Source organism: Triticum urartu, chromosome 3A, assembly GCF_056163025.1.
Source record: "Triticum urartu cultivar PI428250 chromosome 3A, HENAU_Tu73, whole genome shotgun sequence".
In the NCBI taxonomy this organism is placed as follows: Eukaryota; Viridiplantae; Streptophyta; class Magnoliopsida; order Poales; family Poaceae; genus Triticum; species Triticum urartu.
The window spans coordinates 963,037-976,494 of NC_141875.1; the positions used below are offsets into that span (position 1 = coordinate 963,037).

At 45.1% G+C, this 13,458-nt stretch overlaps 1 protein-coding gene across 1 annotated transcript; it reads right to left on the bottom strand.

Moving 5' to 3' along the window:
- Positions 1-4,312: 4,312 nt before the first annotated feature.
- Positions 4,313-13,082, bottom strand: LOC147977509 (uncharacterized). The gene is made up of 4 exons (XM_087516377.1): positions 12,971-13,082; positions 6,700-7,253; positions 5,186-6,661; positions 4,313-5,081 (listed from the first exon to the last, which is right to left on the bottom strand). Exons 2-3 carry the CDS (start codon positions 7,238-7,240, stop codon positions 5,196-5,198), a joined length of 2,007 nt encoding a protein of 668 aa, XP_087372503.1. The 5' UTR covers positions 7,241-7,253; positions 12,971-13,082; the 3' UTR covers positions 4,313-5,081; positions 5,186-5,195.
- Between the last annotated feature and the right edge of the window lie 376 nt (positions 13,083-13,458).

Sequence of the window (13,458 nt, forward strand, 5' to 3'; positions counted from 1 at the left end):
TTGTTTGCTCTGTTGGATCATTCAACCCTTTGCCAACAGAGCAAGCAAATGAAGCACACATTTGTCTCAGTTCCTGAATTGTAGTGTTGTTACTAAATGACCGTGTCTCCAGAATCAGGGAAAAAATCCAAACAAAAGAAACCATAGAATATATCAGAAAGGAGGCTAATGGCTAATCCACAGGCTAATCCTTCAACCCTTTGCCGACAAACAAAAAAAAATCCAACCATGTATACCAAAACAGAAGAAAACAAATCCACTCCAACCAAAAAAAATTCTATCTAAGTTCCTGAACCATGTTGTGCTCAATCAAATTGTAATCTACTATAGAACTGTAGCAAAAAAATACTACTCCAGTCTTCAAGTAAAAGGTGAGATCTTCACCTAGTCTGATCACTTCCATCAAGCTACTACAAACTGTTGAACATTCATCTTAAGTTTTCAACGATGAAATGTCCCAATCAATACTTCCTTTTTCAAGAACAAAATGTGCAATCGAGAGTGACTGTTCTTGTTCAGCTCAACAACAGTAAAAATGAGAACTGTCTCATCCTATTCCCAGCTAGTGTGGATGCACTAGTTAGCAAAATATTCATCAGTAACAATGTCAAGGTCATCTGTCTCTGTCTCTGTTAGTTGATTCGACCCATGCACATGTAAATGTTCTGTTGCCACATTCGTTAATGTCGGGACTCAGGAGCTCAACTCCATAGTTTTCTCTCATTTTCTCTTCTATCCAGGGCATGGATAGATCAGGTTACAATCAGACTACTATAGTATCTACCCAGATTAGATCAGGTTACATCAGCTCGTGCCAAACTACATTGCTTACTGTGCTTGGATTACCTGGTTCACCCTGCTGAACCAAACAGAGTGCAGGAGCATACTGGACGAGCTTCGTCTGCCACAGGAAGTGCCTTCCTTCCTTCCTCCTTACTTTCTTCAGACTAGAGACCGTACCTGAGTGAAGGTGGATGATGGCTATAGCTAGTGCTACACTGCTACTGGTCTACTTGGTGCACCTGATTCACCCGGCTGAACCAAGCCGAGTGCAGGATCATGTGGAAGATGTCATACTTGGAAGGCTTCGTGTGCCACAGAAAGTGCCTCTGCACCTTCTTCACATTATGCATGTCGTAATCAACCCAACCAACACTACACTGGATGCAGTTTTTGCCAAAAGGTAAATACTTATGTGCATGTCACCCATGAAACTACCCATGTTTAACTTAATTTCTGTCGTACAATCCGAAGAGGTTTGTTCTCTCTTTCTTCCGTCCAAATTTTCTATATAGAAACTTCTTTAAAACTTTATACCATATTCATACACCAAGATGAAAAAAACTCATCACAGTAATTTGAGAACCCATTAGTCAGAATTAAGAGATAACATTTTAACTAAGTACATCTACATCCAACACCGATAGGCTCGCATGGTGTCTAATAAAAGGAATTTTATGTCAAAATACTTTGCGAAAAGATCTTACCGATCAGTTTCCAACCGTGACATCCTTTCCAATTCAACAACGGTGGTCCCACCTATTACTTTAACCACGCAAGGAGCCCATCCATGCATGAACATGATAATTTTTACATCTAATCTCTCTGCCCCCCTGGTTTTCAGGGGTGGGGGAGGGGGCCCAGCCCAACTTTCCATTTAATCCTTTTTTTTCTGACGGAAACTTGCCTTCTAATACTAACTGAACCATGACGTAGTTTCCTTCTAATCGTGTCGGAAAGTGAGCGATGCAGCGCGCGCGAATTCGCCTTGCCCAAGACTTTGTACTCTCTTGAATAATGTTCCCTTCGACCTTGCCTCCGCGACCACTCGAAATCCAGCCAAATGGTGGAATACGTTCGTGTGTGGTTTTGTTCCTCGGTTGCCTGGAGACTACAGTACAGACGTCCATGACTCCATAGTGCATGCGCTGTGCAGGTGGATGATGTGATGTGAAGATGGATGATGCCTGGCTAGATACTGCTAGTGTACACTATATATTGAGCACCTAGTTCACTCTGCTAAGCAAAACTTGTTCCTATTTCAAAGGAAGTGCCACTACAGACGATCTACACCTTCCTCACATTGGGAATTGGACCACATCTGTGGACCTTCTTGCTCTCCTTCCTCAGTGCACAGATCGATGAAACATGTCTTCTAGTCGTGGTAGCCAAGGCCGCGGCGTTGAGGACAACACATCAGCAGGGCGGCGTTGTCAAGGCCCAGTAGTTTGAATTAGCGTGTAGCCTCGCATTCTTGATCCTTCCCAAGCCTACATTACCCATGACCAATGGAATATGTGTCATGCTTTTTCTTTCGCTTCCTCTGAAAGTAGGCCAAGGTCTCCACACAAACACGGGCATGTCGTGTGCTAGCTTCACAGCTTGGGTTCTAACGGGACAAATGAGAGAATCAAAGGTGGTATGATATATATTGAATGAGATACGAGTGTGATATTCAGCCTGAGAGAAAACCACTTGTAAACAATTATAACTCCCATTGTTTTTGGTACACCTACCCTCTGTGTAAATAATCATAGAGAACATGAGGAGGGGCGAGATGACGTAGTTGCGGGTTGTGTTGGCATGTCCTGGAAAGAGGACCGGGAACTTATGGTGGCACATAGTATTGAGTTTCTTTTAAGAAAGATACGACGTGCCTTTATTCAAACACGAGAATACAATGCTCTCTATAAAAAAAATCCAAGAAACTACAGAGTAACTTATTTATCTATTATATTATTGGATTTTTGTCATTTATGTCACTAGTTGTGTCCAACTACTTAGTTTTGCCATTGAAAGTGACAACTGCAACAAAATGCCATCGTTATGCCACTTGTCAAGAGTAAGAACCGAATAATTTTAGAGGAAAATAAGAATGTTATTGGGGATCGGGTGGCACCCATACTTTATTGTAGTGAGAAAGAGGGAGAGCTGGCATGTTGGTACATGGGTATTTTGGTCATTTTAGCATGCTAAACGGGCTTTGAGCTGACAATAATGGTGTCTAGTTGCATTTTTTAGCACTTCAATTCCTAGTGGCAAATCTGAGTAGTGGGACACAACTGGTGGCATAAATTATAAGAATAACAATCCTATTCTTGGTTGTTTGAATGAGTGTGTAGCCTCCAATTCGTGATGCCTCCCGAGCCCATATGACCCATGACCATTGAAACATGTGCCATCCTTTTTTTGCTCTGCTTGTGAAAGAGCAGCTATATATATCTACAAGTCTACAACATATGATGGTCTGCATCTTTCTCAATTTGTTGGTGCGCTGATGGAGGTGGGACAGGATGGCGCAAGACCTAATTCCATGTTGTTTGATATAACATTATACTCTCATAAAAGTCAAGTCTCGGGCATCTAAAAAAAAAGCCATCCAAGAAGCTGGAGATATCTTTTCCCTGCCAAGCGTCACAATGAAAGGAATGTTATGGAATACCATATGTCTCAATGACTTGGATAAACGCAAACATATATCTCCGCATGATTTAGATTTTCTCACCACATCGGAGACTGGCATGCATGATTTGAAGCAGCATGTCCTTGACTACCTTTCAGGGGGTTTCCACTTCCCATGGCACTGTTTACCTCCATGCGGGAGATTAGGTGTATTCTTGCTTGGCGTCCAAACTTTGAAAATGGATTTCTTAGCTATTTCGGTTTGAGAAATCCATATTAAATTCCACCTTTGAAATAGGGCTGACAAATACATATAGGGTCTCGTGATAGTCTACAAGGCTGCCAAAGAAAGCCCTCCATCCAATGCCCAAGGGAAGGGGTTTATGGCGATGAAAAGGTGATAAAACAGAGATGTGGAAGAGTGATAGTGAAGGACAAAGAGGGTTTGAGGTCGGTGGTGGGTAAATAGGTGACCTTTGGGTAGGTAAATATAGGGGCTACAATAGGAATAAATGTTGATCATCCTTTGTATTATTCATAATACAGATCAAAACACAGAACACCAAGGGCAAGGAGGTTGTGCTACCATTGGTGGACGAGCCCCCCAGCGGCAAGAGGAGGTCCATGGTACCGATCTGCAGGCTAGCAGCGGATGCGCTCCGCGCAAGTGATGTTGATCCGTCTTTTGTGCTTCGGCTCCGCTATGTCAGTCTCTAGGCCAACGGGTCCGAGCAGGCTCTCTTCGATGTGGTGGTAGTCCGGGGAGGTGTGCTTCGCCATCTGTCTCCGACCTAAGTGGAGGACTCGCCGCAGATTACGGTGGCCACCGAAAGGTATCTCCACACCCGGTGCCTGACTTCAACGGAGAGATGCAAACAATGGTCGGCGACTTAACTATTCACGAGGAAGATATATGTTAGACATGATTGTACCATTAGAATATTTATGCACCGTTGCGATGCATGGGAAATCACCTAGTAAAACACGTGAGATTGTAGCTCCCTAGAAAAAAAGTCAAGATAGTGAGTAAAGACAGTTAACAGAATAAAATTGAGCAAAAAAATGATTTCATAGCTACGATTCCGAGGAGAGAAATGAGAGGAACAAAGGACATACATATATATTGTGTCAGATATGAGTTGATGTTGATTGTCAGAGAGGAAAATCTTCTGAAGAATCATAACTCTCATTATTTTTGGTACACATACACAATGTGCAATTAATCTTAGAGCATGTGAGGAGGGTGGGAATGAAGTGGGCGTTGTGTTCGTATGTGAGGAGGGTGAACCATCAAACTGAAATATGATTGTTTCATAAACATAACATAGTAGTTTTATATAGCATATAGTGTAACATACGGCACAAAGTGGCACACCCGGATTGGCTCGCGCGTTGCCTATGGGTACCAGTACCACTCAATTTTCTGCTTCCGTGTCTCGTGCCGCTGTAGTTCCGCCAGCTAAATCGCGCTATTGTACATATTTTAGAGATTGCGCGCTACTGTACATAAAAGTAGTATTCTATGTGGACATGATTGTTTAAACCTTGGTCCCCCAACAGTTACATATTCACACATTTATACTCAACTGAACAAATACCGTTGGTGATAAATATAGACTTAATACGGTGGATAGATGCGCGTCTAGCCCAATCGAATTTGGCAACAAGTACGTACGTACCTGTCAATTGACACATGAGCAAGTACACCATCAGTATAAATGTGGAGAAAAGGTGATCATTGGACAATTGATAATTCCTCTCTCTGATAAAGAAAGATACTCACACTGGTCCAACTAAGTCGACGAAGTGCCGGCCTCCTCATCGCTCGTCTTCTTCTTCTCCTCCTCCTCCTCTGATTTCTGAATAATAAAGCCATTTGACATGTATACCATCATAAGTGCAACGATTGTCATGAGGTCACCACCGCTTGTCAGGTTTTTGGCATGAGATTTCTCGTTACACGAGTAGGCCGTGTAGCATAACATCTCCACCCAAACCTCGAAGATCATCTCGAGGGTGCCATCAGCATTCGTACCTCTTCCTGCTCCCTCTATTGTGTGGATCAGCTTTGCGGCAAGCTTACATCCTTTGTCAAGTTGACTTACTGTGCGATACGAAGGCGAGAAATTTATTGTGCTTTTAAGTGTTTGTCCTTTCATCAAGCCCTCCTTCTGGTCAGATATGGCGCTGAGCAGGTCGCTGACGTGGCATCTGTCCAGGAGAGTGATTGAATCATGGCACAGCTGGACATACCTCTGGCGGTTAACAGGGTAAGGCAACATGTAGGGACGGGAGGCCAGCAGAAAAAACATGTAATTGCAGAGAGCCTTTGTTGCCTTGCAAAGATCTGCTATTCTTTTTGGCTGCTTTGTTGTTGCCTGATGGACCTTCTTGCGGAACCACTCGAGGTAGACATGAGTGGCGATGTGCCACACGAGGATGCTCTCATCCAGATCCAATCCCACGCTCCATGCTAGTTCCTCCCCAAATGAGAGGTTGCCTTTGTTTAGGGCATTCTGGCCACGTGATTTCCTGATGTCAATCTGACCAACTTTAGTTGTTGTCGACACTAGTTCCAACACCATGTTGATGATATCTTTTGGGACACGGGTGGACCAGGAGGAGAACCAGGAGTCCCACAGGCTCTCCATGCCAATAATTTCTGCCATTCTGCTGCCTGTACTGCCAATCTGAGATGGCACCTTAAACAAGTAATGTTGTGGCACGTGGCCCGACCAGTAGGATTTCCCTAGTACAAGTAGCTTCATTGGCCAAATGACGAACACCAGCTCAACGAGTTGAACTACACGGCCAAGCTTATACCATTTACGTTCATATAGCAGCGCGGCTGTCCACATGGAGAACACGGCCCTCAACACTGATACGGCCTCCAGGACGACTGCACCAGTGAGCAAAACCTTGGTGACAAGGACATCTAATCTTGTGTAACCATCTTTGTCACCCAGTGCATGGAACAACAGGAGTGCGACAACGGTGAAAAGCAGCGATATGGAACGGGCCAAGAAGCCGTACCAGGTGTGCACTACCGTGGCCTTTGTGTACAAGAGGTCGTACATCATCGTGAGCTGCATCGCCACCACCTTCAACATGAATTCTCCTTCATAACGCCTCCCATTTTTAATTTTCACAAAACGTGTTGGTCCCTCGAACATTTCCTTGGGGACGTCCAACAGTGAGTAAGCTCTGAATAGCCCCTCGTATCTATCCCCTGGCCTAGAGGTTCTTTGGACATAACTCTCTGGCCCACTACATCACTCCGGCTTGCGGGTTCTTCACGCAAAACTTCCTCGTAGCTTGTGGCAGATAGGTTGCTACTGGTAAATCTGTCGGCACCCATGAGCACCAACACTCTTTCGCCGTACTTGACAACCCCGACGACAAACATGAGGATGGCGGCCGAACGGAGCAAGGACAGGTGGGAGAGAATGGAAGACGCATACAACACGTAGCCAGCTGCTACGAGCTGCAGTCCAAAAGTCTGCAGGTGGCGTAGCCACAGCCGGTTGTCCTCGATGGCATAGGCGGTGATGTTGTCTTGCCCGCCAAGGTGCACCAGCAGCACTGGCGCCCACAGCGCCATAAGGTGGTGCTCGGGCAACCTGACGACCACCGACAGGTGACCCAGGGCATATATGGCCACTGTGTCGGCCAACATGTATGCTGACCAAATGATGACCTTTAGCACGGGCCAGTCTGCACGTGGACGAAGATCTGCCAAGAGCATAAGCGTGATCTGCACTGCGAAGCTCAGCACCACCATGAAGTGGATCCCGCGTCCACTCCAAAAGACCACTAGCGGCTCCAATCTAGGCGCCATTTGTAGTACTTCTCTGCCAAAACAGCATATGCCTTATAAAGAATGTAGTACTGCAAACCTGAGACAAACCCTACTGCTCTATGGAGTTATGCTCTATAATCCATCGATATAGGCAGGTGCTTTAAGAAAAAAAATGATTTCTTTAGGATTGTTGTCTCTAAAGAATTTCTCTCTAACGAAATGTGATTGGTACTATCAACCTTAATTATAAATGAGGTGATATTAGGTCTCTAGTTGATCGACTTTGTTGTGGTCTTATAGTGCTGGTTGACACTATTACTTCTCATATTAAAATTGTTTCCCATCAAACTTTACAAATGTTGATCAAGTTTATATTAAAAAATATCAACATCCACAATGCCAAATAAATACATTCCATGATGGATCTAATGATATTGATTTGGTGTTGTAAAGGACTTTTTTGTTATACCCCTAAACTATTATTAACTGTACTCCTTGGCACTCCATGAGAAGGTTAAGGTTTATTGGTACTCCATTAAAAGTGCCAAGGAGTACTGCAACTAAATATCAAGGAGTACCTTGATTTCAAGAGTAAAATCGTACTCTCTCCATCCCATATTAATTGACGCTCAAACAGATGTATTGAGTGCGTATTAGATACATCCGTTTGAGCGCCAATTAAGCTGAGACAGAGGGAGTAACCGCGAATAAGTTAACTACCATTAGAGATATAACAACAGAATGTGTTTATGTAGGTGGGTATTGAGGTGTTAAGCATGGTAGAGGCATAACTCCAGGTTTGGCTGCGGCTTTAGGCGTGAATGGTGATTCTCTCCCCCAAACAATCTCTCTAGATGGAGATTCTTCATTCAATTTTTCTCTTTTAGTACATGTTAATTATATATTCTCATCAATGGATGGGTGTTATCTTCCTAAATAAAAGATGTACTGCTTGTTTCTTCATTGCGTGATTTGGCACGGATTTCACGGTTTGCTCTCAGATCTGGCAACGATTGAACATGTCCGACACCATCGAGCTGTTATCCATGTCCTCCATCCGTCCTTGACACCATCGAGCAGCTCTGGCAAACGTGACCGAGGATCCATCGGGGTGTGACCAAACATACGCAGTTCCAGTGTGGTGGTGGCAGGCCTCAACTATGGCAAATCAGCCAGTTAGTGTAACGCCATAGTTATGTGTGTCGCCGTCGTAATTTATATGTATATGTCTTTTTATACCTTTATACGCATATGTTGATGATATAGTATTCTATGGTTTGCTGGTAGGAAAAAGATGGTTAAAAACCTAAAATACATCCACCATATGAACGGCTAGATTTAAGAGCGTCTCTTCTTTTCTTTTCTTTTTTTGCGTGTGGATTTAAGAGCATCACTTCTTTTCTTTTCTTTTTTTGCGTGTGGATTTAAAGTGCCAACAACTGCTCCATATCCGAAAACTTTCATAGCTATCCCTCTTCTTCTTCCGTGTTTGGCATGGTTTGCACTCGTCACTAGAGGATGAAGTGATTGTCAACTACCCACACACCTCTGACCGTCACTCTGGCAAAAGGAAATGCATGTTCTACTCCCTTATTAATTTTTTAGAGAAATAACTTTTTCGCAATTAGCAGAGCGCCTATAATTTTGTTCCCTAAAAAGGTTAAACATAATTTTAGACACAAATTCATTTCATAAACGTATTTAAACTACATTGGTGCATCATGAAACTATGAAAATACATTGTACCAATCTAGAATAGTTAATTTACCTAATACATACTACATATAGATAAATTGTCGAACACTACATTCATTGTTGTTGGTCATTTGGTGCCAGAGGAACCAACCTCGTCGTTGTTGTTGGCCGACCTAACACACACGCTTTCCAATGAAGCGAAGATCGTGTGGTTATAGCCCATGATCTCCGGAATCGAGGTGAGTGCATGGATGTATAAGGCATTGGCTGCCTCGGCCTGGAGAACGGATTAGAGGCGGCGCTGCTCCTGGCTGGACGAAAACCTCAAAGCTTCCTAGCATAATGAGCGCTCGATAATTCGACTCGTTTCGGCTCATGCTCGTTAGTTAATGAATCAAACCGAATGGTGTTTTTTACTTGTTAAGATTAACGAGCGAGCAAATGAGTTTCACGAGCTAACTCATTTAGCTCGGTAATTTTTAAAAGTTTGACACGAGATCCCTAGTTCAAATCAGCCCACTAAGAGCATCTCTAGCAGACCCCGCATAACGCGAAACTGTAAACGCAGTTTACAGTTTGCACGGGGTGGTAATGCAGGCTCAAAATCGCAGCGGCAAAACAGAACCTGTATCCAAATCCGTAAATTTTTAAAAACTAGTTTTGTGCAAGAAATTGAAGCAAAAGCTCGCCGGAGCTCGCTAGCATAGATAGTTCTTGTTCATATCAGTTCGTACAGAACATTCATATATTACATATAAGTTCGGGGGAGCTTAACCCGGCCTACACTACCGTACCAGTACACAAAATTGAGATTATCGGAGCTCGTGCGGTACCTGAAGCGGCGGCACTCATTTGGAGTCGGAGGAGTCGAGGTCGATGTAGAGCTTCACCTGCTCCGCCTTCATCAGTCGCAGGTCAGCCTCCTTGGACGCGTGTGCCTCCGACGCGGCGACGCCCGTCTGGAGGAAGAGACACTCGTACTCAAGCTCGCGGCGAATGTGCTCTTCCAGCTTCTGCTGCTCCCTCGCCGACCGCTCGAGGACGACGCGCTCGAGGTGCTCCTCCTGCCCCGGGGGAGGTAATCCTCGGGCCCGATCACGGCTAGGCGCGGCGGCGCATCAGGCTTTACGGCACACATCGCGAGCTCCTCCTCTGACTCCCTCTTCACCGGAATGAGCCGCGAGCTCGGTGCGCCCGCGGATACTGAGCTCCCTGCGGACCAGGAGCCGAAGGAGGCGTGGCGGCAGCGGGTGAGCTCGCGATCGAACTCGTCCAGCTCGCGGCGGTCGAACGCCGGCGGCGGCCGGCTACCGCAGTTGAGCCACCGACGCGTCCCCCGCTTGCACAAGGCGTCAGATCTGGCGTGGCGGCGGCGCTCTGCATCATCCCCGGAACTACCATAGCCGTCCATGGCTTTGGAAGGCTCGTCGGCGGCGAGAAATCGAGCGGGGCGATGGGGAATCGGGGGAGATACGCGGCGGCGGGGGGCTGCGGGGCGATAGGGTTTCGACCTGCATCTGCCTCGCCAACCCGTAGTTATACGGCTTCGGGGCTAACGAATGCGGGCCGCGGTAAAAAATATTTACCGGCCGGGCGAGTATACGGGCTCTGTTCTGGCCAGAAATTTGGGCCGAGCACATATACTCGCCGGAATTATGCGGTTTCGCGCTTTTTGCGGGGTCTACTAGAGATGCTCTAACAAAAGAGTTGCTATTTAGCCCAGCCCAGGTGCCTAGCGACCCAGCCCACTTTGGTAGTTCTCCTGGACCTAGGACCTAGTCGCCAGAAGACCATAAAGTCAACCAGGAGCCAGCCACCAAGAACCAAACGTCTTTATTTAATTTAGGCCGTGTTGAGTTTTTGATGGGATCATGGCATTCTTCTGTGTTATTTATTACCTTAATGTCCTTGTTTAATTTATTCTATTGTGATTTTTTTATTATATCATCATATTCTTCTTTGTTGTTTATTACCTTAACGAACACTCATGAACACTCGCGGGCATAACAGCCAATAAGGAACCGAGCTCAACAGAGGTTATAGCTCGTTAATATGAACGAGCTTAATGATAACAAGCCAACGAGCCGAGCAGCTCGTTAATCCAGCCCTACCTCCACCCTTTCGAGTCTCTCATGGCGGCGACATTCCTCTGCTGCTCTGCTGCACCCACCAGGCTTGCGTGCCCCGATACTACTTGGCCGCCTCCTCGGCTACTGCCCTCCGGTGATGCTTCTCTGCCTCGGCCCCTTCAGCTTGCAACAACGGTGGGTGAACGAATGTCATTCAGTTGATGCCCGAATCATCGGCAGTATCGGTGGGATGGCTTTAGGAAAGATCCATGCTAGGATTCTGGGCGCGGAGGCAACTTTTATAGCCGGGGAAGGCGAATCAGGTGCCGCGCCGGCCATTCGGCAATTACTGTGCGCACCGAGGGTGTCATCACTTTTACTCATCCGTCTCGGGTTGGAAAAAATATGAGAGAGTGGGGCAGAGTTCTAGGGAGGAAAACCCAACTTTTTAGGGAAAAGTGGTATAAGTGATCTGCTAGTTATGTAATTTTGCCTAAAACACATTCTTTTTCTCAACTTTAGGTTTTTTGGAAGTGCTAAAGATGCTCTAAATCCTTATCACCCACAAGGAGTACGAGGGTACCATAAAATTGCTCAGCGTAGATGTGATGTTTTTTTTTTAATTTTTTTTATCAAACTTTAGAAAGTTTAACTTAAGATAAACCTAATATGCCAAGTGAATAAAAATGGAGGGACTACTTATGACTGTAGCTCATGGGCGCCGCTATCTTCTTGAAAACGTCATTGTGGCGCTCCTTGCTGTTACTCTGTTTCGGGTGAAAACCTTTCTCGGTTGTGGACTCGTTGGCGGTGAATATTATCATTGTTCTCCTTCATGGGGGCATTGTCGTGGAGCATAGGTGTTACAGGGCGTAGCATGGTGTTGTACCTAGTTATTGCGTGCTCAGTTTTGATAGCGTAGTCGTATGCATTCTGCGTGATTCGGTTATCCTAGAATCGGCGTTGTATGAGGGCTCCCTCATCACCTTGTACGGCTCAGCCGTATACTTTGTTCGGTTGTTGTTATATATATATATATATATATATATATATATATATATATATATATATATATATATAAATGTGAGGTAAGGATGGCAATTTTACCCACGGGTACGGGTACCCGCGGGTACCGTACCCGCATGGGCAGGGTATGGGCAGACTTTTATACCCATGGGTAGTATCCATACCCTGCCCGTTAAGTCGTGGGTAGGGTACGGGTATAGCCTTGTGCCCGCGGGTATACCCCCACCCTGCCCACTTGTCAACTAATGTTAACTTGTCGTCAATTAGTCATTAATTTGTCATGTGACTCATCTACGTCTATTGACTTATGAGTATGTTGTGATTTCTATATTTGGAGAGTGGTCACTCATTTGCCTTATTATTGAGCTAAGATAATTGATTTTTTTTGTCAAATGTGCTATCAATGAGTGTAGAATTGTGAACATATTGTGTACTATTTCTTCTACCTGCTGGGTACCCAATGGGTACGGGTACCTATCGGGTATGGGTATGGGTAAAGTTTCATAACCATGGATACGGGTATGGGGAGAATTTTATACCCACTGACTATACGGGTATGGGTATGGTATTGCTCTACCTTGCCCATACCCTACCCATTGCCAAAGAATGGTTCGAGAGTACTAATGAATGTAAGTTGAATCAGTACTACTTCCATTGCATAATACATGTCGTGGTTTCAGTTAAAATTTTGACTAAAATGGCCACAAATATTATGGAACGGAAGAAGTATTTGCATATATGGGTGCTTTCCTATCATAGCCTTAAGTTCAGCGGCTCAGAGATGTTATGCTATCTTTTCAGTTTTGTCATGCCAGTTTTTACGTAACTTGTACTTTGATTTTTATGATGAAAATAAGACATGTTTTACCACGCAAAAAAAAGTTCAGGGGCAACTCCGTATCATGCCTCCTCTCTGTAAAAACTAATACAATTATAAAGATGCATGCTGATGGCAACACTTAAACAAAACCGAGTTTACCTTGAATCAACCGTATAGATGAGATGAGAGACGGACAGATCTCCCTTGCCTTGGTCCTTGCTCTCTTCTCTCAGTAGTAGTAGCAATAGTATTGGTGATGGTGAGCAGGGAGCAAGCGAGACCCTTAAAGCGTTGCACACCCGGCGAGTGAGCTATATATATCCGACAGTCCTCCTAGTACAACCATTGCTTGTTTGCCGGATGGTGTGACAGGTCGCTAGCCATCTGCCTCACTAGCGCTGGGGACTGGTGGAGCAGGGGTTGGAGGAGGTGTCCCGTCCGCATCAGGTCGACCTTGGCCAGTCCGAGGCATTCACACCTTCCTAGACTGCTGGAGTCGCCATCGACGCCATGTGATTCTTCACCGGCGGCATTGATGGTGGAGGGCGACGACGCTGAGCCGTCGCCTTCTTTGCCATGTGAATATTCCCCCAGAATTCCATTCTATGATTTATACTATTTATTTGTCACAGTATATATACCACGAA

Excerpts from the sequence above, each read along its gene's own strand:
- LOC147977509 (XM_087516377.1), bottom strand. The coding sequence starts at position 7,240 with ATGGCGCCTAGATTGGAGCCGCTAGTGGTCTTTTGGAGTGGACGCGGG. Across the intron at positions 6,662-6,699 it reads AAGCTACGAGGAAGTTTTGC|AGAGTTATGTCCAAAGAACC; the intron begins GTGAAGAACCCG and ends GTAGTGGGCCAG.